Source organism: Pediculus humanus, genomic scaffold (genome assembly GCF_000006295.1).
Source record: "Pediculus humanus corporis 1103172108202 genomic scaffold, whole genome shotgun sequence".
Classification (NCBI taxonomy): domain Eukaryota; kingdom Metazoa; phylum Arthropoda; class Insecta; order Psocodea; family Pediculidae; genus Pediculus; species Pediculus humanus.
Window position 1 is genome coordinate 326,445 of NW_002987772.1, and position 27,168 is coordinate 353,612.

Below are 27,168 nucleotides of genomic sequence, written 5' to 3' on the forward strand. Positions count from 1 at the left end.
GAAATTTTTTTTTTTATTTAATAATTTTGTTTGTTGTTGTTGTTGTTTGTTTGTTCTGTTTGTAGTTTACGACATTTTTATTGTTTTAACGGACGATTCATTCATTCCTTGAAATCGATTATAAATCGGGAAAGGAACGGGTAGGGAAGGAACCGTCGGGAGGGAGAAAGAGGAGGAGAAAGAGGAAGAAAGGGGAGGGAGGAGGAGCGCAAGGAAAATTCTAGAAAAAATACACTTAAACATATTATAAAATATTATTATTATTATTATTATTATTAGTACAAAATTTCCGACATAAATATTGATCGTAAAAAAAAAAAAAAAATTTACAAAAAAATAATTATTAAAAAAATCATTCATTGATTGATTGGCTGGAATGCGTCAAATCATTTTTTTTCCCTTTCCCTTCACCTCCCCTTATCTTCCCCTGGATTCCATATCCGTTTCGTACGACACTATTACTACGGCAATGATTAATAATAATAATAATAATAATAATAAATTTTCTTATTTTTGGTAACTAATTTATACTTTTTCGACTATTAAATAATTTATTTACTTATTCATAAATTTAACTGTATGAAAATATTATTATTATCATTATTATTATTATTATTATTATTATTATTATTATTATTATTACAACTACTATCATTTTAAAAAAATAAGACGAGAGAAAAAAAAATGGCAATAATTATTATTATTAATATTAACATTCGTTTCGTACGCGAGAAGGAAGCCCCGAAAAAAAAAAAAAAAAAAAAAAAAATTAAGCAGACGACAAAAAATGACAATTAACTTATTATTATTATTATTATTGTATTTGTTGTTGTCGATAACAACACGTCATAACACGATTGATATGATTTTTTTCCAATTTTTACATAAATAATAATAATAAAACTTGGTAAACGACAAACATTTTCCCGGTTTTTATTATTATTATCTCTATTTTTTTTTTTTTTTACAATAATTGTGACGTTTTTCTTCTCTTCCCCTCCCCTCTATCTATTAAATCTCCCCTTACAATTATTACACAAACGATATACATTTAAATATAATAATAAACACATTTTTAATTTATGCATCATCCCCATCATAATTATTATTATTATTATTTTAAAAAATTAATAAAAATAAATTTTTTTTTTTTGCGTGACGTTGTCACATCGTCTCATACGTCATCAATATTCTTATCTACATACACACACATATATAAATATAATTTTGGCACAATCTTAAATACATTATTTATTTATTTATTTATTTTTTACTTTTTGTTAAAATGGCACAAAAAAAAAAGAAAAATTACAATTTATCTCTCTATACATTTCAAATCAATAATAATAATAATAATAATAATGATAATAATAATAATATTCAAACAGAATGTGACCTTTTTTCTTATGTAAAAAATTTTTTTGTGCTTCGATTATTATTATTTGTCATTTTTCTTTTAAAAAATTATTAGAAAAGGATCAACATGGCACATTTTTTATTTATTTATTTATTAATTTTAAAATAAACATTTCACCGGCATCACTAAATTCAAACTTTTGGTCCCCCAAAAAAAAAAAAAAAAAAAAAACATTGATAACACACACACACACACATACATTTATATATATATATAAAAAAATTTTCATTAGTTTTCCCATTCGATTATGATGCACCACCATCTTTGATGACTCACACTCGATGATAATAATAATAATTTACAGTTTATGATTTTTGTAATCGTTTAAAAAAGTAAGAAAATGAAAAAAAAACTTCCATTTATGATTTTATGTTCGATTTATAATAACTGACCTTGGATGCATATCTCTCATCCAAGATGGTGAGCTATGTTTCATGTATCCCAACCTGCTTTTTGCATATCAATTTGTCCTTCTAATGTTTTAGCCAAATAAATGACAAACAGCTGAAAGTTTTTTTTTTTTTTTTTTTTTTTTTTTTTAAAAAAATTAATTAATTAAATGAATTCATTCAAAAAAAATTTTTTATTTTTTATCATAAAAAAATTTACTTGTGATAAGGCAACTCCTAAAGCCACACCGGCTAAAGTGTAAAGATTTCTTTCTCCCCACGATCGAACACTTTCAATGCATCCCGAAGTCCATATTTTTTTACTCGCTTCTGCAACGCTTAATTCTTGAACTGTGTATCCACACATTATGTTAACTAATCCACTCTGGAATGTTTATAAAATGTTTTAATATATAAAATACTGCAATTCATGAAGGAATAAAATATGAAACTTACAAAAATATTTGTGGCGTTTATGCAACATGAAAATGGTACTCCGCATCCTTCCACGCTTTTAGACGAACAATTAAAGTATTCGTTTTTAGACCAATCAATGTAACCTTCCGAACTCAAACCACAACATTGAAACTAAAAAATTAAATTACAATTATGTGATATGGTTATAAATTAATGTGATTAATAAATAAAATGATTACCTTTTGCTGTGCAAAATCGATAAAATTTTGCAAATCAAGATCTTCTCGGTAACTGTGTATTATTTTATCAGTTAAATTTTCTTCTAGCATGCTGTGTAATGTGTGTGGAAAAACAAATCCTATTACAGCAATGGCCATTTCCAATAGGAAAAATATAAGTAAACAAAGGGAATACTGGAAAAAAAAAAAAAAAAAAATCTTGTTACCCATTTAAGGAAGAAATGACTCGAACAAAATGAATTCATTCTTTTTCTTTTATTTTGGGGAGTACGTACGAATTTTAAAAGACATGTATTTTCTCTAAGTGCACCCACACATCCAGCAAATGATACAATAAAAATAACTCCTCCAGCAATAATTATAACTAAAGAAATGTTTAAAACTATATCGTAGATTGTTTCAACTTTGACCAATCCCGTTGCTTGCCATTTATCAACAAAAGTGTACAATCCAACTCCAATTAGTAATCCTCCTAATAACTGAATAAAACAATAATAAAACACGTTCGTATTGGCAATATTACAAGAGTAAATGAATAAAATTTTTTTTAATTTATTAAACGTACCCAAAAAACAAAATTCAAAAGAAATATCATGTATTTAACACATGGGCTGACATATGTAAAACTATTTCTTCTTCTTCTCCGTGACATTTCGTTAAGCTGTTAACAAATATGACAAAAAAAATTATTTATTTAACTGTATCGTAGTTATATCATTTAAAAACTTTTTAAATAACGTATTGATTTAATTCAACGTAAATATTTATGCAAAGGAAAATTATAAATGATAATTTTTCTTACAAATGATTGCGAAAAAGAAGTTTAAACTACAACAAACTTTTTTACACAAGCAATCGTCAATACTTCATGTTTTTATTACAGTTGCGGCCATGAGGTGAACTAGGACAAAGCCTCCGTGATAAGACAAAAAGCTTTTTTTTTTTTTATGAAAAATTGTGAATAGCGAAGGCTTTTTAACTTAACGACACGAAATTCTAGTAAAGTCCGTTGTAATAATTAATTTTTGGCTTGAGTTATCAATATGAATCTAACATTTGAAAATTGTCATCTTACATTTACGGAATTTTATTTTAAAATGAGAATTATTCTTCTGGAAATGGATATTTGGAAGTTTTAAATGTGACAAAATCTAGGTACAGTGAATAACTCGGATGTTGTTATTGTTTTTCTTCCCTAAATACTTTATAAAGTAAACTTTTTATTTTGTGAGAGAGAAAAAAAAAAAAAAATTTCTTTTTTTTGTTTGTTTTTTTTTACTTTTTTAAATTTACGTTTCTAATTTTTTTAAACATTTGCTTATTCACGAATAGAAATTATTATTTTATATTTTACATTGTGAAAAGTTTTTAATAATTGACATGTATTAGAATTAATTATTATGTCGAACTTGTTGTTTTACGGTCATTAAACATGTCAAACAACGAAAATGAAAATTTGAGGCAACAGAATGCCAAAGTTATTCAGTTGGGCTTTAATATATCAGTGTCGGGGGATCCTGATACTGATCTACAAGTTTTTCTGGATGATAAAATGCAAGAAAGAACAAATCAGTCTAGTAAAAGTGATGAATATAATTCCAAGTTATCAGGTCAGTAGTGGCTTTATTAGTGGTATTATTCCTTGGGTAAACGTGAGTTTACTTCCTTATTAAATGAGATTTTATTCTTATGTCTCACATTAAATTTTCCAGATGATTACAAATTGCAAAAGTCTTTAACATATGAACCAAACCAAGAGACTGAAAAGCCTAACAAAACAACAATCAAAAAAGTTAAATCTACAGATTCGAGCGTTTCTAAATACAGCACTCCTTCTGATCCATTATCGGCACATGAATCAGGTTCTAGTATTTATAAAAATCCTGATTCATCCAGTTATAGAGATACAAGTCTCATAAGTGAAATTAAAAATACTATGGAACATTTTGAAAAGTTTTCAGATCATATAAAAGAAGTTCGAAAGATAAAAAGTGAACCTTTGGCAAGCAGCACACCTTTCTCAGATAGACTAAATTCAAAATCTGAGCCAAGTTTAATTTTTCCTGAAAGAAGAAGGAGAAGGTTCACACATTATTATGATTTTAGCAGCAGCAAAGAAATAATAAAACCTGCGACAAATGATTTGTTTTTAAAACCCCTACCTGGGAAAAGTTTTTATTGTAGAGGTATGTCGAGAAGGTATTACGATTATGAACCTTATAAAATTTATGGTTCTGTCGATAGTTTGTCTAAATCTTGTTACCCGAAAACATTCGACGATTGGAAATCGAGTTTTGATGATGATAAATATGAGGCATCATATGAAAAACCTAGTGGGATATTGAAAAAATTAGATACTGAAAGTGGTGATAAACAAAGTACATCATCAGGAGACAGTGTTCAAGATATTAAAATATATCACAATGGTGGAATTTTAATTATGCAAAATTTTAAAGATAATTTCGATGTTATGGATAAAAAAACTATGAGTGAATACAGCACAAAGTTAATTGAAAATTGTAATCAGTTAAAAAAGGAAATAACAACCTTTCCCGAGGGTTATGATAAATCCATTCCTGGAAATTCATCAGAAGAAAGTAAAACTTCTGGAAAAATGGTTCAGTTTGATTTAATCGGAAGTAATCATTCGAAAAACAAATCAGGATATTCACAAACTTTTACTTATAAGGATGATTCACAGAATAGAAGTGAATCAGGAAGGGATTCATCATTAAAAAATAATGGCTACGGTTTGTTTTTTCGTTCTTCATTTATAAATTTATGTTTTTAAGTTTACATAAATACAATAATTTTTCTTTTTTTTAGATTTGTCAAAATCGGTTTCACAAGGACAAGATTATCCTTCGTTATCGACTCAAGAAAACGATTCGTTAGCATCGAATCCATTGGGAATGTCTCCGGGAGCGAGTAGTAAAAAATTAGAATGGGATAGTGGAGCAGACGTCGGGTATTTGAATTTAGATTTATCTAAAGAAAATTTAAGCACGATAGAAAAAATCGTTTTAAAGGGACTGAGCAGTGATGGAGACATTGAGGAGAAAAATGTTATTTTCGAAAAGAAAATTATAGAAAATTATTCATCGCCGAATGATAATTCTAAAAACGTTATTTTAAAATCTTCGAAAATCAATCAAGAAAATCGAATCAATCAATCTTCGAAAGAAAATCAATTGAAGGAAAAAAAAACAAATTTAGTCATAAGAAATTTAAATTTCGAAAAAATGAAAAATGATTCGAAAAGAAAATGTGAAAATTTGTCGAAAACTTTAGACGGTGAGTTCGAAAATAATTTTTTTATTTTTTTTCTAGAATCTAAGGGCAATGAATGAATCAACAAGTGTGTTTATTTTGTTGTTTGTTCAATTTTAAAATGTCGCTCGACATTTCGACAATTAAACAAACGAAAAATAATTCTTCAAGAGTTTTTATTTAACGTTTTGCTAATTTTAAGTTTTGTATTTTTTAGATGTGAAAAAATCGGGTGAAAATTCTAAAAGACTAAGTAATTCGGCTCCAGTCGAATCGGTTGATAAAGGTATCAGTGTGAATACCTTATTCGATGATGAAAACAACCACGATTTTAAAATCATTCCTGAATCATCTTGTATGACTCAGACAAAAGTAAGATCATCCAAAATATCTCAAAAGGTCAAGAGGTTGAAGAATAAAATAAAGGATCATCAAAGGAATACCAGTTACGGAGTTCATTTAAAGGATATTGCCAGGATTCAATCGCCGGGTAAACAACCCACATCGAAAATGGGCGTGGCAAAAAAAAAAATTCGTCAAAAAAATGAATCGAAACCGGAAATGGAAGAATTGGAACAAAGTCGAGAGGTCGAAGAAATAATTGTAGATCAAGGGTTTAAAGTACTGAAAGAAAATTTACCCGTTTTGAAAAAAGATGATGGCGGAGGAGAGCCGGCGGTGACGAAAAGACCGATTTCCGGGTCTTCGAGTTCGGGTAATACGGTTTTACAAAACGATGAAACTAAGTATAAAAGTCAAGTGGTGCAAACGAACGGATTCGAAATGGAATCGGTCGGCGTTCAAGCTTTTTCATCTCGAAAATCCACAATTCGTAAAGATTCGAAATCCATTACTCGTGCCGAAGAGGAAGAAGAAAAAAAGAAAAGGAAAGCAGAGCACTCGAACGGCGGTCACAGTTCGAAAAACATTCAAGCTTTCGGTATAAATTCATCGTTACCCAGAGAATTGGCTCATCCGAAGGAAAGGATTAATATTAGAGAGAGTCAGAATGAAAAAAGCACTCAATATTTTGGGGGGCCGATCAATTCTTTGCCTAATTATCATTCTCCTCTACAAATAAAACCCATCGAAACATGCGGTAGAGATTTTATACAAAAAAGGAAGATGGGAAGTAAAAAAATGGCATCTCCCGAATCGACGGATTCGAATGGGAAAAGGGAAAAAGACAAAATGGTTAAAAATGGTAAAAAATCGATCGTCGGGACGGATGATTGTAAAGAAAATATTAGGAGCGTCGAAAACAAGGAAAATGTGGCAATGGTTGAAAGAAAAGCGGAAAATTCCACGAAGCAGAAAAATTTGAGCGGTTCCGAACTTACAAAAACGTCACAAATATCAACGAAAAATCAAATCGGAAGCGATTCGGAATTTTACGTGAAAAGTAAAAATAGAAAAAATACGGAAACGAGTTCGACGGGATCCGACAGGATTCTTTCCCTGAAATCGTTGACGAGCGAAATACTCAAAGAACACTACTACGATAGCATCGATAAAAATCTAATACAAGAAAAATATTTTCAAAGTCAACTCGTGGAAATAGAAAAAAGAAAAGTAATGATATCTAAAACCACGTCGGATGATGATGATGATGATGATAAAAAAAAAAAAAAAATATCCGTCACCGTTGGGTGTCAGTATAGTTTACCATCATCGTCAAGGGATGATGATGGTGATGGTAAAAATAACGAAGAAGAAGGAAAAAGTCATGACACGAGTAGCAGTTCAGAAGGTGAGCGAGTTTAAAATTTGCTAATCGTACCGCGATACTCACTAATGCCTTTTTTTCTTAAAATTTTTAAGGGAAAACAATAGAGAAAGAAGATAATATGGCAGACAAAGATGATTTAAACGTTTCGAAAGGTACAAATCGAGAAGGAGACTACGAAACGGGTCAAAGTTCCCCAGGGAGTACAACTCAGACTGCTAACAGTTGGGTACCCGTGCCGGAAGGGAATAATCAACACGTTACAAACGTCGTGGGTAGAACGACGAGTTTCGAGTATCTTCCGGGTAATTATTAAAACTTCTTGAAAAAAGAGGGAGAGAGAGAGAGAGAAGACAATATTTTTCATTTTAGGACACGTTTACGAAAGGAACGGGAACGGGATTGGGAAGAAAATCCCGAAGGATGGGGAAAAAAATACAATTCCGACATCGGAATTGACGTCGTCGTCGGATGACGTAACACGAGAAGAATCGACGGATCGATTGTTTGAAGATGACGACGGAAACGGAAACGGAAACGATGATGATGATAATAATTCAGAAGGTAGAAAAACTTTGGTGTTAGACAATTTGAATGATGACGTTTTATGCGGCGAATCCTCCTTTCCCCTCAAAAATTTGGATGAAAATTTGACGATGTTAAATATCGTCGTGACAAAATTGAAAGAAAAAGATGAACAAATACAAAAAGTTGCCCAAACTCTTTTGGTTAATATAAACGGAAGAGAAAAAAAAAAACAAAAAAATTGCGGAGATGGCGTTGACGATATAGGTAGACATGTTTGTTTGTTTTTTTTTTTTTCATTCTCCGAAGGCTGAATAATAATAATAATAATAATAAAATGGGAGTCGCGAAATATAATAAATATAATGTTTAGCTTTTATGTTTTCATTATTATTTATTATTAATATTATTCAACCGTGAAAAAAAATTTTCCCGAAAAAAAAAAAAAGGGAAAAGGAGGGAATTTTACGGTTGAATGATTTCATTGCTAAAATTTTTCTTTTTTTTTTTTTTTGTCACAAATTGAATATTATGTGACGATTGTTCTGTTCTGTTCTTTTTTTATGTGCGAATTTAAAAAAATATAAAAGTTATAAAAATATGTCGGAAATTTATTATTTATTATTTGAAAGAAGGATTCATTAATAAAATGAATTGTTAAAAGGTCAAAATTCTTTGGATTATTATTATTATTATTATTATTATTTGAGACCTTGAAAAAATTATTAAATAGAGTGAATAATAGAAGAAGAAAGAATAATTGAATGTTCGAGTCAAATTTGTATGTAAATTTTAATACGGTGAAGGTTGTTTAAATTGAATGTACAGGTTTTTACCAGGTTTGCGGTTAAGGTACCGAAGTGGAATAAAAAAGTGTTTTTTTTTTTTTTTGATTTTTAGAATCGAAAGATTATGTGGAAACGGAAAAAATCGTCGTGATTGGTGAAAATGAAAGAGAATTTAATGAGAAGGAAAATGAGAAAAAGAAAATTGAAAAGGAAAGACGTGATGATGATGATGATGATAATGATGATACGTCAGTACCGTGTTGTCAAACAGATGATAAATCTTCGGGTTTTTCGACCGTCGGAAAATATAAAGGAGAAAAAAAAAAATTATCGGAAAATAAAAAAATAACAACAAACGATAAAGAAAATCAAATCAAGTGGATTGAAAAAGAAATTTGTCATTTGAAAATATTAAGAGAGTGAGTGAGAAACATTTTCTTTCCTTTTTTTTTTTTTGTGGTTTCGACGGTTGAAATTGTTTTTTTTTTTTTTTTCCCCTCACAGGCTTCTCGAAAAGCAAAATAATTCTTCTTCTTCTTCTACGGGTCGAAGAAAAAGACGTTCGAATCTCACTCTATTATCAATAAATTCATCATCGAAAAACTATGATAAAAATCATTTGAACTTATCGAAAATGTTTCCTCCACAATCGAAAAATTCTTCGGCCATGGATAAAAATTCGGAGTCGGTGCCGCAAGAATACGAGTTAATTAAAAACGAACCGAATTTCGAAGAAAATGTCAAATACGGTATGACCGTGTCTTTGAGAGGAGGATTGAGAAAAGTCGTTTTGCTTCCCGTCAACGTTCAGGTTTCGTTAAAAGATACGGATATGCGTAAGGAATGGTGAGTGAAAATTCAGTTTTTTTTTTTTTTTCGAACTTACCTCTCGAATAACAATAAAGTGTAAAAAAAAAATTTTTTTTTTTGCAACAGCAGCAACAGCAGCAGCAACAGCGATAAATATAGCATTTACAATCGCGAAAATCGTTGTTCTCTACACAGAAACGTCACGACGATAATGTCGGGTTCGGAAGCGACGGACGCGAAATCGAAACAACCCTACTGGTACGGTAGAGAACATCAAACGGATGTGACGACTCAATATCCGAGCGTAAGAAGAAACGCGGATAATTATCCATCGACATCCGTTCAAATGAATTTTCCATCTCCGAAACAATGCAGGTATTGTTGTCAAAAGAATTGCGTTTGTTTGAATTTAAGCCAATCGGATAAAACGGATGCATCTCAACCGCCCGCCGGTCCGGAACGATACAGAACCCACAACAACAACAACAACAACAACATGTCATCATCATTCGATAGAAAAAAAAGTCTCAAATTGTGTTTCGATAGTTTCGATGAACCTGAAAAAATATCCGTCGAATCGAAAACGGGAATGAAATCCACCGTCACGGATTTCGTAAACTTGGATAATTTTTCAAAGATGAACAATCAATCGAGGTGGCACGATTGCCCCTGCAAAACCCCTCCCTATTCCACGTTTCCCAATTTTCCCAAAAAAAAAACCGCACCGAATTGTGGGTGTTGTTTGATGAGCGAGGAACAAGATGGAACGTCGATCGACGTGAAAAAATCTGCAAAATTTATATGCAACAATCGGTGCGAAGACATTTCGTACATGAATTATTCTAAAACGACCGACGGGAGTCACCGCGAGGAAAGAAAAACACCAAAACGGTGCACGTGTCCCGTCGTCAAAGTACACGGAATGGAATGTAACGTTTCGGACGTCGTCGAAAAAGGAAAAATCCCGTCGGAAAAGGAAAGACGAAAGGAAAATCAAATTTGTCAAACGGATGAAGTCGTGGAGAAAAAAGAAAACGTCGTCAACGATTTGGAAATAATTAAAAAAAAACGGGAAATCGTTTATCCGGCGGAAGTGAAGACTGCCGTCGAAATGAGGAATTCGTCGGAGTACAAATCTCCCGTTTTGGAAAAATTTCCGCGGGAGACGATGTTGAGCGGAAAAACGAGGTCCGATTCATACAATCCGTGCGAAAAAATAATTCGGACGGGATCTTACTCCCCGTGCTCGAAACAGGAACGAGACAACAATTCTTATGCCGACCGAAGAAATAAATGGGAGTCTTACGAGGAACCGGAAGTGAGAAAAAGCGAAAAAGTTTTAAAACACGAAATCGGAGTCAACACGTCCGCGATGGGAAATTGTTGTCGATGTGAAAAAAAGGAGAAAAGATCAAGCGGAAGCGATCATCCGAGACATTATTTTTTAAAAATAGAAGAAACGGAAATGATCGATGATAACGACTCGACGATGGAAAGGAGAAAATCGTTAGAGGTAACCTCACCCAAAAATCGGAATAATGTGTGTGTGTGTGTGTGTGTGCGTGTGCGTGTGCGTGTAAATAATCTATTAATTTTTGTTTTCCAATAGGTTATCACGGTGACGGTGCCTGTGAAAAAAGCAGGTCACGCCAAAATCTACGGTAATCGTTTAAAACAATCGTCCGGAAGTAGATCGAGTAAGCAGACGTCATCGAAGGCTAATAAATCGGACGCGTGTAATTTTTGCGAAGAATGTTTGGGACGAATATGTCGGAAAATAACAGAAGAATGTAAAAATCAAATAATGGAAGAAAGTAAGAAAAAGATAAAATGTGAAAAACTCGAAAGTCGGAGTAAGAAAACGGATTTGGACGTCGTCGAGAACGAGGACGACGACGACGACGACGACGACGAGTACGACGATGCCACCGCCGTCGACAAAAGCGTCGATGGAAATTTCCAGAGAAATTCTTGCGACGACATTCAAGTCATCGCTGATGTTTATTCTCGCGACGCTAAAAATTCATCCCTTAAAAGCAATAATCGTTTGGATCGTTTGAAATCGGATTCGTATTTTGATGCGTCACGTGACTCATACTACTCGCAAAATTCAAAAAGGGAAAGTTTCGATACGGTGCCTTGCAGGGATTACGACGACACATACGTGGACAAAAAATTGACCGAGGATTGCATTTATTTGGGTAAAAATTCAAAGGAAAGCGAGAGGAGTGGGAAAAATTTAGAATTTTACAATGACAAATTGAAAAGTTGCGATTCGTCGTCGTACCCGCAATTCGTCGGTCACGGTTCGGAATCAACGTTTGAAAAACCCGGTTCGAAAATGTACGATTGTTCCTGTTGCGATTGCGATTATTATAATTACGACAAGAGAGAATACAAGACGAAATCCGAATTGAAAAAAGAAGAAGGAGAAAAAAAGAAAAAGAAAAAAGTTCATCAACCTTCTCTAAAGGTAACCGCGAGGTCACAGGGTGTTTTTCTCTCCTTCCCCCTCCCCCCATCGCGAGAATGGATTTTTTCGTAAATGATTTTTTGTATTTTTAGGAATATTTAGAGAGCAACCGTCCGGATTTTTGCAACAGCGCAGAAAACAGACGACGGATAATAACGGAAAGAGCGAGAAACAGAATAAAAAGGCACAACAACAAAATGGAATGTCTTATTAATTTAATTAATCAATGCAGTAAAGTGGATTCGTCAAACGTTCACGGTAGCGGTGAGTTGAAACGATTGATTGATTGATTGATTGATTAGGTTGTATATTACAATTTTTTTTTTTTTTATGATGATCAGGAACGAAACGCATATTCACGACGTCGCAAATGAAAGAGCAAACGATGAAAAAGTATCGTCACCTTCCGGAAGTGACGGGAAAAATAGAAGACAAGAAGAAAAAGGACGAATACAAAACGAATAAACTCATAGCGGACATATTTGCTAAAAAATTGCAGCAGAAAGCTCTCAAAGGTCATGTAAATTTATCTAATAGCATTTCCGTTTTATCCACAATATAAAATTTTAAACGTTCACTCTCTCTCTCTCTCTCTCTCTCTTGGTTGTTCGTTCTAGAACTTTTTTTTTTTAAACGTTTGTCGTCGAGTGGACAAAACACACATCGTTTGTTTGTTTGTATTCATCACGTGGGTTCTTATGTCACATTTACGCGATTCGCGGGCGTACAACGCGACAAACGCGACAAACGAGGGCGTTTTATTATTAAACAAACATTAACAACAATGATTTTATAACAGTTGAAAAATTATATAGAAATTGAAATCTGGAACGGATTAGTTCCAGGGGAGGAGGAGAGGGGGGAGGGGAAGGGGAAGGGGAAAGGAAATTGATTTTTTTTTTTTGGTTGTGAAATTGCGAAACGTCATAAAAATGAAAAAATTGTTATGATAATGATGATAATAATTAATCAATCACACGTTATTACTACTACTAAAGTGCCTTATAAAAGAAAATTTTGCCGACAGCGTCACCGAGATTTTAATCTCCCCCCTCTGCCCCCCCCTCTCTCTTTTTTTCGAAAATGGTCCTTAGTAGAATTTTCATGAGTGACCTCATAATTAAAACGTCTATTCGAATAAGTCACGTCAAAGGTCAAATCGGATAATTTTTTTTTTTTTTTTTTTTTTTTTTACTTTTAAAACTTGTCTTTATTATTATTATTATCATCATCATCATCATCATCACTGTTTTTACAAAGTGATCATTTTTTCGAATGATTTTTGTAAGGGATTAGTGGAAAAAAAGAAAAAAGAAAAACTTTATGTAATAATAATAATAATAAGTATTATCGTCGTCTACGTCATCGCAACCGTCATCATCATCATCATCATCATCATAATTATTATTATTATTATTACGATTATTACTCACGTTTGTTATTACGAGGTAATGATGAGTTATTATTAGAAATTTTTTGTAAAAATTTTTTAATAATATACATGTACGAATTTAAATATTATTATTATTATTATTTATCATTAACATCATTATTATTATTATTGACTTACCTTCATTAATGAATTTAAAAATTTATTTTTATTTTATTTTATTTTTTTGTCTCCAGGATGCTGCACGTGTAAACCTGAAAACCTAAAAAACTAAAAAAAAAAAACAAAAAAACCAAAACAAATAAAAAGCTTAAAAAAAGCTAAAAAGCTAATGATAATAATAATAATGGGAGTCAAGGGAAGGCAACAGAAGAAAATTCATCCAGAGTTCGGTGAGTAGTCATTGATTGATTATTCGTTGATTGAATCTATTCAGTGATAAGCACCCGAGCAGCAGGAGGTTTCAATATAAACTCCTGCGGCACTAGTACTTAGAAGTGAAATAGATTTTCAATTGTATCATCATCATCATCATTACAATTCACATTAGAGACCATTTTTTTTTTTTTTTGAATGTTGGTGACTTTTATTTAAAAAATTTGACCCATAATGAAAAGCTGATAGATTGTTTACTAGATGCAAGGCCATACTAGCAGAACGACCACACTGATTAATATTGATTGACGAGGGATCGTCAAAAAGTATTTTTCATACCCAAATTTCATTACTCTTTGCCAGGAGTAGCAGTAGTACCAACAACAGCATCATAACCAATAATTAACTTTCTTTTAAAATTATTATTATTATTATTATTATTATTATTACTTCCTAAGTAAGGTTCCGAGGGGTAGGAGAGGAGAGGGGAAGGGGAAAAAAAAATTTCATTTTGACATACGTCACGACGTCTCGCTAACTCCAAATTTTAATTAATTAATTAATTAATTAAATTTTTCTTATTCCCGCCCTCCCCCCCACAACAAAATGGCCGACTAATTAATTTAAAAAAAAAGCGTCTGCTGTTACAGATTGATAAATAAATAAAATAAATAAAAAATTTTTTTTTTTTTTTCGTAGAATATTTCGTATATCGAACTCTGTCGACGCGCACGCGCACGCACTCACGCATGTAACGATTAGAAAATTTTTTCGTTTCGTTTGTGATTAGTAATAATAATAATAATAATAATAATAATAATAACAACGATCTGGAACGAAGTTTCCGTTGAGTTTCGATCAATCGATCGATTTTTTTCATCGTTTAGTTAGCATAGGAAACGCAAAAAAAAAAAAAAAAAAGTTCACGTCATAGAGTAGTGATGATCGCGTCATAGAGTAGTAAATAGTTTAAATAAATAAATTCTTTCCAGAACTTTCGGAAATTCTTAAAATATTATTATTATTATTATTAAAATGTTAACGAAATTTTAATCTCCTTCTGTTTTTTTTTTTATTCCTGTCGCGTTAAAAGGTTATCAATAAATAATAATAATAATAATGATGATGATTTTTCCTCGGGAATTATTTTCAAAAAATTATTATTATTATTATTATTAAGTGTATGAGGGCGCGGTTTTCTTTTCCACCGTACTGAACACACGAAATTTAAATCATCATGACTTACGTATTAACAACTGGAGAAGATGAATCGCGTGGGTGGAGTTTTTTTTTCGTTTCTTTCCCTCCTCCCTCCCTCCCCTTTCCTTCCCTCCTCCCCCCGGGAAAAGAAAAATCTCCGACAATTTTTTTCTTACCGCCTTTAATATAATTATTATTATTATTACTTACGACGTCATGAATTAACTCATGCGTTAACGAATTATTATTATTATTTATAAATAATTTTTTACGGTAATAAAATTTCGGTTAAACGTTTCGCTCTCTCGAGTGATACATTTTTTTTTTTGGGGGGGGGAGGGAAAAAATAATAATAATAACGTGGAACGCCTTTTTTTTCTACCGGTAATTAAATATCATCATCATTATCAACACAGTACGTTGTGTTGTAATAATTAATTACGGTGTCTGCGGTCTTAAACCCAAAAATCATTATTATTATTATTATTTTTTTTTTTTTTCTTTAAATCGTCATTATTGATGACGTCATTTTAATTTTACAAAAGGAAAATTTAATTTTTTAAAAAGGTCAACGACACGATCGATGGTATCGATCGTTAGTACGGATTTCGTAGGTATCGATCGATTGACGTTTAAAATAATAATAATAATAATAATAATAATAATTTTATTATCACGTGTCGAAATAATAATAATAATAATGATTATTAATCGTATATGATGAAAAATATGTTTTTATTTACCTTTTGCATTATCATGATGTTGGCGTGTGAGAATCGCTCTGGAATTCTGGAAAATTTCGTCTGTTTCGTTTGCCGCTCGCGTGTATGTGCGTGTGCGTGCGTGTGCGTGCGTGCGTGCGTGCGTGCGATACCCGAATTTCACTTTCTGTTCAAGTCGATCACCAAAAAACAACAGTAACACAAAAAAAAAAAAAATTTCATTTATTTATTTTATTTTGTACGTACGTACGAACGATCACAACTTTAACATTGGTATGAAATGTTTTTGTAGGATTCTCGTGAGTCATAAACTGCCTCTTCCTCTTCATCTTGATTGAGCTAATAAACTCGGCCCACTCCCAATTAATAATATTAACTGCTGAATAACTTCTATTGTATCATTTTAAATTATTTATACACGCATTGAAACTGGAATTTCACGGTTCGCGTGTCCGTAAACGATGATGATAATAATAATAATAATCCACATTGTAATAAGTAAAACATTAATTTAAATGAGCTCTTTTTTTTTTTTTTAATATTCTTCTTCCCATTTATTTAAAACAATCATTGATGATGGCGATGATGATGATGATGACGATGATGATGATGATGATGATAATGATGATTAAGTTTGTGTACGCGGATTGAATTGTTTTTTTTTTTTTGTATTCGCTCGAAAAATTAGCTTCATTAAATTACATATTTGAACTACTCACCATTGACAGCCGAGTCATAAGGGGTCAGAGTTAATGATATATATATATATATATTTTTTTTTTTCGGTTCTGGCATTCGGTGGCATCGTAGTGTTTCGAAAAAAAATCATCATCATCATCATCATCTTCCCCCCTACCTCCCTCACTCACTCTCCCTCCTTCGCGTCCGTCATGCGGGTGAATTTAAAATCCCTTGAATACGGTTATTATTATCCTAATACTTACACGAAGGGGGTTTTATTATTATTATTATTATTATTGTTAATAAATAAATAATGACCGCCGTAGGCTGCCATCCGTACTCTCTTCTTTATTATTATTATTATTATTTGTTAAAAATGGGACAGTTTTTTTTTTTTTTTAATGTCCGTGGGATTTAAATTGTTTGTAAAATAACAAAAGAGAAGGAACGTGTGTCGAATGTATATATGAATCCGTTATTTTTTTTTATCATTGATATTTGATAAGAGTGAATGAATGAATGAATGAATGGATGGATTCGTTATCAGTATTATCGTCCCTGACATTGACGTCATCATACCTGGATATTGATAACCGATTATTTAAATCGTACCTGTCGAATTGAAATCCATTTTTTTTTTTTTTTTTTTTTCGAAAAAGGAAATTAATTAAACTTCCCGGAAAATTTTATTTATAATAATAATAATAATAATAATTATTAAAATTTTTAATGTTAGTTAATATTATTATTCTTTGCGGTGGTGAATGACATGTCGGGGGTTGGGGGAGGCGGGGAATCGCAGTAAAAAAAAAAAAAAAAAAAAAAAACAAATTAAATCTCGACGAATTTTTTTATAAACATTTATTTATAAACATAAAAATGAATAGAGAGGGAGGGAAGGTGGAGGGGGGAGGGGAGGGATAAAGAGAGGAACGAGAGTAGGATAAAAAAAAAAAAATTTTTTTTATATTCATTGAACTTCCTTATTAACGCGAACAATTTATTAATAAAGAAGTGGATTTCATTTAAAGTAATAATAATAATAATAATAAAAGTGATTTTTTTTATTTAATCTCTCTCTCTCTCTTTCTCTCTCTCTCTCTCTCTCTCACTTTTTCCATTGGCGTGAATGTTCTCGAACGGAAAATATTCATACGTGATTCGATTCTTCTTCTCCTCGCAGTTAGCAAATCTTTACGAAAATGGCAACATTCATCATCATCATCATCATCATGGTCGGGGATCTCGTAATGGCGGAAAATTCTTTGTTGTTGATATTAATGGGGGCTCAAGTTGTGAACGTAATAACTGGCAATTCTGTTTTTTCATGCCTGTTAGAACGGTCACAAATCAAAACCCCAAATTTTTACAAAAAAAAATTTTTTTTTTCTTCCTCTCAGTAACCCTGAAAAACAAACGTTATTATTATTATTATTATTATTATTATTATTATTATCATTATTAATACACCGTCGTTTATATAAAAGGATTTTTATTTAATAAATTAATTTAAAGCAATCAAATGTGCGTGAGAGAGAGAGAGAGAGAGAGAGAATACAAAAGATATTATTTAAATTGCATTACGTATACGATCGAAAGATATTAGAACCAACCAATTATCCATTTAACGGTAATTGTGTGCCAACACGCACTTACGCACTCACGCACGCACTCACGCAACAGCATCCGAAGATGCTGCGGTCCTTTTACGATTCAATTATTCGATTGATGATGATTTCTTCCGGCGTTTTTAAAATTGAAAAAAATTTTTTTTTTTTTTTTTCGTTACGACGGTGATTCCCCGACTCCGTAGAAAATTTAACTGAAATTTTTTTTTTTTTTTTTTTTTTTTTTCAGGTGCATTAATTAATTAAAAACCTTTTGTTTGTTTTACCTTGAACGCAATTTAAAACTTTTGTACCTGATGTTGTTGCTGTTGCTGTTGCTGCTGCTGTTGCTCCTCCTTCTCCTGTTGTCGCAAATTAAATTTAATGTGTGTTTGTTTTTACCCGCTCGAACGATTTCCACATCACTTGTTTTTTTTTTTTTTTTTTGTGTTTAAAATAATAATAATAATAATAATAGACGCGACCTGTTTTTTTATAAACACGTTCGAATCGATTCAAGCAGAAGACGAATTTTTTTTTTTTTTTTCATTTCATTTCGATACGATTCGATTTTGTTCTTTGAGCGAAAAAAAAAATTTGACGATATAACGAATTTCGAAAAATTTAAAAAAAATTTTTTTTTATTCGATTAATCGATCGATCGATCGTTCGATATCAAAATCGAATCGTTATTCTTTTCATTCTTACGTAAAATATTTATTAATGATAATAATAATAATAAATTTTTTAAAAAAAATTGAATGAAAATAATAAATTACCGGTTTAGATTTTTCACTTTCGATTATTTAATTTATATTATTATTATTATTATTGTTATAAATAAAAAAAATAGTTTAAATATTATTATTATTATTATTATTATTATTATTATTATTATTATTATTATTATTATTATTATATAATAAAATTAAAAATTTCACGCGAACGAGCACGCACGCGCACGCACACACGCTTGAAAAAAATATATAAAAAAAATTATCAGAGCGTCGAATTCTTTATAATGGCGTTTAAATAAAAAAAATTTCCAAACGTTATCGGGAGAAGAAAAAGAAATAATAATAATAATAATAATAATAATAATAATAATAATAATAATAATAATAATAATAATGATGACGATATTATAAATAGCACCACCGAAATTCTAGCATTTATCCCTAAGGAATCGTCGTCGGGTAGAAACCTGGAATAAATGCGTAAAAACCCTGACAAATAAGAACCTTGTCGTGTTTAAGAGTGACCATAATAATACTAATAATAATAATATTAATATTAATATTAACGAGAGAAAAAAGAAAAAAAAATTACCTCACTCACCTGTGCGTAGATTCAATAAAAGAGATAAAAGAAGAAGAAGAAGACGAACAACAACAACAACAACAACATCCGCATGAGTTGTTGCTAAATCTAGATCACAAGATTTGAAAAAAAACACTTTATGAATATTTACTAATTAATTATTCATTATAGAAAAAAAAAAAAAAACACACACACACACTCACACGCACGCATAAACACACGCACTCACACGCACGCATAAACACACGCACTCACACACGTACGCACAAATTTTCTTTTGTTTCATCTAAAAAAGAAAAAGGCGAAGATTTTTTATTAGGGGGAAAAAAAAGGAAAATTGATCGAATAATAATTTTTTTATTTTCTAGCGACACGACGAAATACTTCGGAAAATGAGGAAAATTTATTAATTTTCTTTTCTTTTTTTAGCTTTAACGGTGCGTGTGTGGTGAGAAAATATAAATATTATCACGAATGATAATTTTAATTTAAAAAAAAAAAAAAAAAAATTGCGGACGATGGATTTGATCTCCTACACCCCCACACGATACGCAGCATTCCTCCGGATCCGGGGGGGGGGGGGTTTCTTATATGTAAATTACCATGGGAAAAAATTTCGTATGGAATAAACGAATGACATAAACACACACGCACAAAATAATAAGAAGAAGAGATACATTTTTTTTTTCTTTTCTAATTATTATTATTATTATTATTATTGTCTGTTGTTTGTTGTCGTTTGTTTTATTTATCGTTGTCATTAATTAAGGACTATTGAATGATATGTGAAAATGTAAAAAAGGTGAGGTTGAAACAGTTGTTGTTGTTGTTGTTACATCGCATTATATGCCACCTCACAGATACCTCGTGTAACGATAATAATAATAATAATGATAATAATAATAATGATAAAGATTTCGTTTCATTCTTACGAGAATTTTTTTTAAATCACGTTTTTTTTTTTTTTTTAATTAATTTTTTTATAAATAGAAAATTTTAATGGTTTCTTTTTTTTAATGGCGTCGATTTTAATAATTTATTTATTTTATTTAAAATGAGGGGAAAAAAGAAATTAATTTAATGACGTAAACAATCAAATAATAATAATTATAAAAAAATGGTTTGTTTTTTGATTACGTCACGGATGACGTAACGTAATCGGTTGCGTAAAGAAACGCGTCGGTCGTTATTATAACGAACGTTGGTAAAACTTTTACGCGCCATTTTTGTACGTATACGTGTTCTATTACCACGACACTCGTCTTCTGCTTTGTTGTTATATCGAATATTATAGACCAACGTATTATTTTTAAGTTTTGTGTTTTTTTTTCACGAATGATTTTATGATTTATTAATATCGTCGCAGGTTATTGTAAATAAATTAAGGTTTGATATATTTCGATGATTTGATTAATCGTAATTATGCCAACGAGAGCTGAATTGCCACTTCAAGATATTGCATTTTCCGAATCCAACAGCTGGACGGATGCATTACCAGTTTGTAGAGAATCTGCTGTCGGTTCATCGATAAATCAAATTTATAGAGAAGATGGAAATCGACAGGTGAGAGAATAACGTTATATACCTTATTATCATTATTATTAATTCGAAGGGAATAGTTTGAAGGTTATAAGAGAGAGAGAGAGAGAGAAAGAGAATTTGTGACAATTCGTTGGAATTTTATAATTTATAAAAGAAAACAAGTTGAAAATTGTTTATACATTTCTTCTAAGGTTTATTTAAAATACATTATTTATAAAAATTTAAAAAATAAAAAGGTCAAATTAAATAAAATTATTGTACATTACTTTCAGATGAAACATCACAATCGATGAGTTTTTTTTTTTTTCAATTTTTTTTGTAATATTTCTTTTTTTCATTCTACTTCGACAAAACATTCGAGATTGATATTTATTTACATAAAGTGAAAATAAAGATTGTATAGATCATGTGACATTTTGTTCCAAATCTTTATGTTTTCTACTTATTATCATATATTCTATAATCCAAGCGATGGCACATAAAAGTATAAGTACATTTTGTACGTGAATGCAAAGAGGGTAACTGTTTGTTAAATCCCTCACCAATCCTAAAACAATCAATCAATCAATCAATTAATTGGATTACTGTACATAATTATAATTTTTTAATAATTGTTTATAGATGAACCAGTTTTATGAATTCGAGAGAGGGGGAAAAATAAAAAAGTTATGGAAGATAAATATGTATTTACCTATTAAAGGACCGATTGTTATTAGAAAAATACCCTTTGCGACCATGTGAATACCTAATGCCGCTGGAAGTTTGTTTAATTTGTTGTCGCAATATTCAGGTATAACCAACATGAAATTAATTAATGTGGCTCCTCTGAAAAATCCACTTATAATTAATATAGTTTCAAGTTTGATCCATTCGTGAGTTTCTGCCAATGCTGAAATGATTTTATTTTATTTCGATAAAGTGTTTTTAACAATATTATCATCATCATCATCATCATCATTTTTAAATTCCTTTAGGTTAAGAGTACTACTACCTGATCTTGATAAACCGCAACAAATGGCGGCAATTAAAAAGGACGTCCTTCTTGAAATTTTAAGTTTGTCACATATCGGAGGCAATATTAATCTCGCGGCAATGTCGCTCGCCGCCATCATGGATAAACAAAAAGCCATTTCGGATTTTGTGTGACCCAAATCCGCGAGGAAAAAAGGTACGATCATTTTAAAATTGGATTCGGCGACGTAAAAAATCGACACGCCAAATAATAAATTAAGATAAATGGGATCTTTGAGCAAATCGAAATCCATGAATGCGGAAAATTTTTGCCAAAATGTTGTTTTTTTCTCATTTTTATTTTTTCCCACGGATTCTTGATCGGTTTCTTTTGTCTTATCAAAATAAACACCCTCGTCTTTCAATTCGTTTTCGATCTGAACAAAAGGAAAAGGGTTGTATATTTTTTTTTTTTTTTTTAATTTACCGACATGTTTTATTTACTTACAGCGTGAAGATATAAATAACTCCCACTGTAATCTAAACTCGATAAATTGGATATGGTTGAAATTTTTCTTTTTCTCATCATCGTTGTCGTTCCGTTCGATGGAATTTGTAAATGATTATTAAAATCTTGATTGCTCTTGTTCATGCTCACGGATGACGTATTGTACCTCATACCTGGACTTTCGTACCAATGCCGTCTGTGATGCGATCTTCCACCCACTCCTCCGATGTTTTCATCGAAATACCTATCGAATTTAACTTCTGTCGATGATTTATTTAATGGTTTCTGTATGAAGTAAGATGATTGTTCTTCTAAAAGGGAATCACGATTCGACTCTGGAACAACACAGACAATACATTGGAAAAGCGTGAAAACCACCACTGCTACTACTACATCGGGTTCATCGAACCTTTATCGGTGAGTGAAAATTTTCTGTAGGGTTTTGGCAAATAAAATCTCGGACGAAATTCCGATACTCGTCTCGTTGGAATTTTATTATCATCCGTTGGTTTTGTTTCTTGGGATTCCACGGATAAAACGCTTATTTGTGCGTTGCTCACGTATTTGTTGTTTGTGTCGTCGTCGTCGTCGCCATGTTCGAAATCATCTTGTTCTTCTTCTTCGATCGTGTTTTCAATCGTTATTTGCGGCGGATACGTTGAAAATCCCGATTGAGATTTCGTTTCTGAATTTTGTCTACTCAATGGAATTTTTTTTCCTTCTTCGTTCTGGAACAAGATGAAGAAGAAATAAAATGGAAAAGGAATTCATACGGAAAATTTAAAAAAAAAAAAAAAAATGAGTTCGTTACGTTTAGAATTTCTTCTGCTTCTTCATCATCTTCAATCTTTTTCAAATGCCATTTGTAAGGTTGAAGAACGGCAGAACCGACGCATGCGTTAAGTGCAAAAGCACCAATTATGAGTATCGAACCTGCGAAATCGTATTCTTCCGTTAAATATCTGAAAATTAAACCAAGGAAGAATTGTTCGGCAAATAATTTTTTTTTTTTTTTCTTATTTTTGTCGAATTGCGGGTTTTGTTATTTAAACGAATAATAAGTTGTTGAGGGCATTGAAATTTTCGCAAGTTTACCTTATGGCTTGAGGCATCAGAAGAAGTCCCAATCCGGTTCCCGTCATTGCTATGCCCACGGCTTGACCTCGTTTTTCTTTGAAGTAATAATTAATGGAAACAAAAGTTGCAGACGATGAAAATCCAACACCCAAACCTGAAGCGTAAGGGAAAAAAGCGTTCAAAAACAAAATGGAAGAATCATGGACACGTGGAAATTTCATTACGGAGGAAAAGGAGAAACCGACCTACGACTATGCTATACGTTATGAGTATGTGAGCCATGGAATAGGCTGGAAATGTCGATATCAAACCCAAAGATGTGAGAATGGAACCGAGGAAAGCAATTTTACGATACGAATATGATTTAATCAAAGGTCCGACGAAAATCCCGCTGAAATTAACAATGGCTTCATACGTGCTGAATATTATACCGGCTCCAGTCGTGGCTATAGACAGTTCTTGAAGAAGACTTCCGAAAAGGAGTCCGAAAGAAGGTTCCAAAGACCTCGTGGAAAACTGTATGGGAAGGAGGGAAAAAAAAAAAAAAAAAAAAAAATTATTTATTTATGATAATTCGTTCATTGTTTCCATTCATGTTAAACCGTCGGTCGAGACCTTATCAATTGTTAACAAAAAAAAAAAAAACAATCAGTGACTGACTTTTCATTCAAAATGGCGGATCTGAAATCGATACAAAAAAAAAAATGTCAAAGATGCCTGCGTGAGTGCGTGCGCGTGAATTTCTAAAAGAAAACTTTTTGAGATGAGAAACAAAAACAATCGTTCGTCGAGTTTAAATTAATCGATTATTACATATCGAAATTGCCGTATCGATCATCCCCCACCCTCCCCCTCTCCCTCCCCCTGCTGTTTTTAGTGTCATTATCGTGTCACAAGAAAAAAAAAAAAAAAATGAAAACCGGTTAAAAGTCGACACAATTAAGTCGAATTTTATTATTAATGATGAGGGTTTTAAATAATTCAAACATCGAATCGAAGAGGGGATGGGGAGGGTGCGTGCGCGTGTTTAAAATCAACCCCTTTGAATATCACCCGCCCCCCCCTCCGACACCATCATGCCCTTATCATTTTTTTAACCCTCTCTCGTTATTATTATTTATTTATTTATTTACATACATTAATGTTTTCATTTTTTTTTGTCTGATCTCGTCGTTTTCGTGACGTCATCATGTCGATGTTTAAATTGATTGTCGATCATCGTCGTGACGTCACGCGTTTCCCCATAATGATGATGATGATGATGATGATGATGAAACGAAAATTCATTATTTCGTCAATTAATGATTTCGTTTTATTTTATTTTATTTTTTTTCATAAATTAGTCGACAGTTTGTTTGTTTGTTTGTTTCAGTCGTTTGACAAAAAAATCCTTCGATGAGAAATAAGACGGACATAAACACGTATAAAATTATTATTATTATTATTATTATTTATGTTTTTATTTGTTGTTTCGTTTGTGTTTTTATTATCATTATTATTATTATTATTATTATTATTATTGAATGTTAGTCGTGTCAAGGTTCAATTCTCTCTCTCTCTCTCTCAATGTGTATGTATGTGTGTAGTGTAATCGATAAAACGTTCGTTTGCCGTTCATTGATTTGTTTTTCTCTGTTTGTCATTTCATTTTTAATTGTGAAACATAAAAAAAAAAAAATGAAAGGAAACGAAAGAAAGAAAGAAAGAAAGATTTTGTTTGTTTGTCGAACAAACGGTTCGTTCGAACTTGTTCGATTCTATTTTTTTTTTCCGACAAACAAACAAACGAACGAACAAACGAATGCACGTGCGTGCGTGCGTTTTTCCTCTTTCTCTCTCTCTCATTTTAATTATTATCATTATTGTTGCGAATTTGTTAATTTTTGTCAAAATGGCCGAGAATGTCATTAACAAGTATTAATTATTATTATTATTATCGCGTTTAAAACATTTGATGGCATTTTTAAAACATCATTCGTTGGTTTTTTGTTTAATTACTTACGTTCACGAGACCGACACCGAGTACTACGATCCATCCCCAACCCCCATCAGGTGGTACCAACTTTTCTTTTTTCTTTTCCGAATTTTCTTTCGTCATTATTTTGTCAAAACGAATAAAATTTCACTCACTTATTATTTCGATTTTATGATAATACCCCCCCGATGATTTCCGACGGTTAACGATTTTTCCTATTTTTTCCTATTTTTCCCCCCACTAAAATTAAAAGTTTTCTTTTTAAAAATTTCTTTTAATCATTTTTTTTTTTTTTATTTACACACGGACCGGGAACACTTATTAAAAATAAATAAATAAATAAAATTGATCGATAATAACTTTAATAATAATAATAATAATAAATTAAACGCGAGTTTTATAATTGATCGCCGGAAAACTGGTAAATTGTTAATATTAATAATAATAATAATAATAAAATTATGCGTTCTTCGGCAGGGCCACGCGACGTTTTTTGCGCATGCTCGATCATGGACGTGGACGCGGTGGTGATTTCGGTTCGTCGGACAAACCTGAAAAAATCGTAATATATTCGCAAAATACCGCCTATGATAATAATAATGATAATAGTAGTAGTAGTAAGGTATATTTTTTATTAGATTTGGGGGAGGGGGAGGGAAGGAGGGAGGGGGAAATGAAAGAACGTCGTTCGTCCGCGTCACGGTCACGTTTTGACCATTCGCAACGTAAAAAATATTGTAAACGGTTCCTTCTCGCGGCCAAATATTATTATTATTATTAATATTATTCGGGAATAATCGATGACGTTTTAAAAAAAAATAATTATCAGGGACGTTTTAAGGATTTAGATGATGATGATGATGATGATGAAAAAAAAAAAATAAAAATTTAAATAGTTCGACGAAACGATCAAACGTCAAGTTCGGGTGATTTCAGGTTTTGCTAGTTTTTTTTTTTTTTTCTAAAAATTAATTAATTAATAATTGAGAGAGAGAGAGAGAGAGAGAGAAAAAGAGAGAGTGCGTGTGTGTGTGATGAAAATTTACACGTCTCTCTCCCTCTCCCCCCTCCCCCATCTCTCCTGATCCCCCATCAGCCTGATTAAAAAAAATTTTTTTCGTTTGTTGTTTTTCGGTCAAAAAACTTTTTTTTTTTTTTTTTGGAAATTTCTCGATGGCGAAACACTCGAAATATAATCGAAAAAGTAATAATAATAATAATAATAGTAATAATAGTAATAATAATAATTAACGAAAGAGAGAGAGAGATAGAATTTATCATTTCGGTGACATTTTTTTTAACGATGAAAAAAATATTCTCGTTTTGATTAATTAATCTCGATGGGATTTAAACCCGAAGGAAATTGTTTTTATTTTTTTTTTTCTGTTATCACTATTATCAGTGTTTTTTCGTAGTATTATTATTATCATTATCATTATTATTATTATTATTATTAATTTTCGAATACGGAAAAGACTCACAAGGTTTTTGGTTCGTTTTTAGGGAGGGTAAATGGTAAAGAGAGAGAGAAAAAAATTTTTTCAAATCGATTTGAAATGTTCGTTCGTTCGTTCGTTCGTTTATTATTATTATTATTATTATTATCGATGAGTTTTTGCCGTTCACGTGGTCGACTAATGATGATGATGATGATGATGATGATGATTCGTTCATTTATTTTAATAAAAAAAAAAAAAAAAAAAAAAAAATGCAAACTTTGCCCTTTATCCGAGAACACAATGGAAAAAAAAAAAACATTCGTACGA

The 27,168-nt window shown here is 31.3% G+C and overlaps 4 protein-coding genes and 1 non-coding gene across 5 annotated transcripts; 2 read left to right on the forward strand and 3 right to left on the reverse strand.

Moving 5' to 3' along the window:
• Positions 1–1,849: 1,849 nt before the first annotated feature.
• On the reverse strand, positions 1,850–3,114 carry Phum_PHUM433300 (tetraspanin-14, putative; the record flags this gene model as incomplete). The annotated part of the gene is made up of 6 exons (XM_002429402.1): positions 1,850–1,921; positions 2,027–2,191; positions 2,263–2,394; positions 2,463–2,636; positions 2,738–2,941; positions 3,028–3,114. 6 exons carry the CDS (start codon positions 3,112–3,114, stop codon positions 1,850–1,852), a joined length of 834 nt encoding a protein of 277 aa, XP_002429447.1.
• A 780-nt stretch (positions 3,115–3,894) lies between these two features.
• Phum_PHUM433310 (uncharacterized protein) lies at positions 3,895–12,616 on the forward strand (the record flags this gene model as incomplete). Its single annotated transcript, XM_002429403.1, has 13 exons — positions 3,895–4,072; positions 4,175–5,212; positions 5,313–5,756; positions 5,950–7,482; positions 7,554–7,763; positions 7,831–8,250; positions 8,884–9,190; positions 9,276–9,617; positions 9,741–9,956; positions 10,128–11,094; positions 11,191–12,054; positions 12,147–12,318; positions 12,396–12,616. The coding sequence occupies 13 exons, from the start codon at positions 3,895–3,897 to the stop codon at positions 12,614–12,616; spliced, it is 6,912 nt and encodes a 2,303-aa protein (XP_002429448.1).
• Positions 12,617–13,868: 1,252 nt separating this feature from the next.
• Phum_PHUM433320 lies at positions 13,869–13,955 on the reverse strand. Its single transcript, XR_009833533.1, has one exon. It is a non-coding gene; the product is annotated as a microRNA, putative (microRNA).
• Positions 13,956–20,771: 6,816 nt separating this feature from the next.
• On the forward strand, positions 20,772–20,973 carry Phum_PHUM433330 (uncharacterized protein; the record flags this gene model as incomplete). Its single annotated transcript, XM_002429404.1, has 2 exons — positions 20,772–20,912; positions 20,962–20,973. 2 exons carry the CDS (start codon positions 20,772–20,774, stop codon positions 20,971–20,973), a joined length of 153 nt encoding a protein of 50 aa, XP_002429449.1.
• A 322-nt stretch (positions 20,974–21,295) lies between these two features.
• Phum_PHUM433340 (uncharacterized protein) lies at positions 21,296–25,525 on the reverse strand (the record flags this gene model as incomplete). The annotated part of the gene is made up of 9 exons (XM_002429405.1): positions 21,296–21,438; positions 21,583–21,780; positions 21,883–22,279; positions 22,351–22,685; positions 22,760–23,078; positions 23,162–23,312; positions 23,446–23,581; positions 23,673–23,943; positions 25,430–25,525. 9 exons carry the CDS (start codon positions 25,523–25,525, stop codon positions 21,296–21,298), a joined length of 2,046 nt encoding a protein of 681 aa, XP_002429450.1.
• Positions 25,526–27,168: the final 1,643 nt, after the last annotated feature.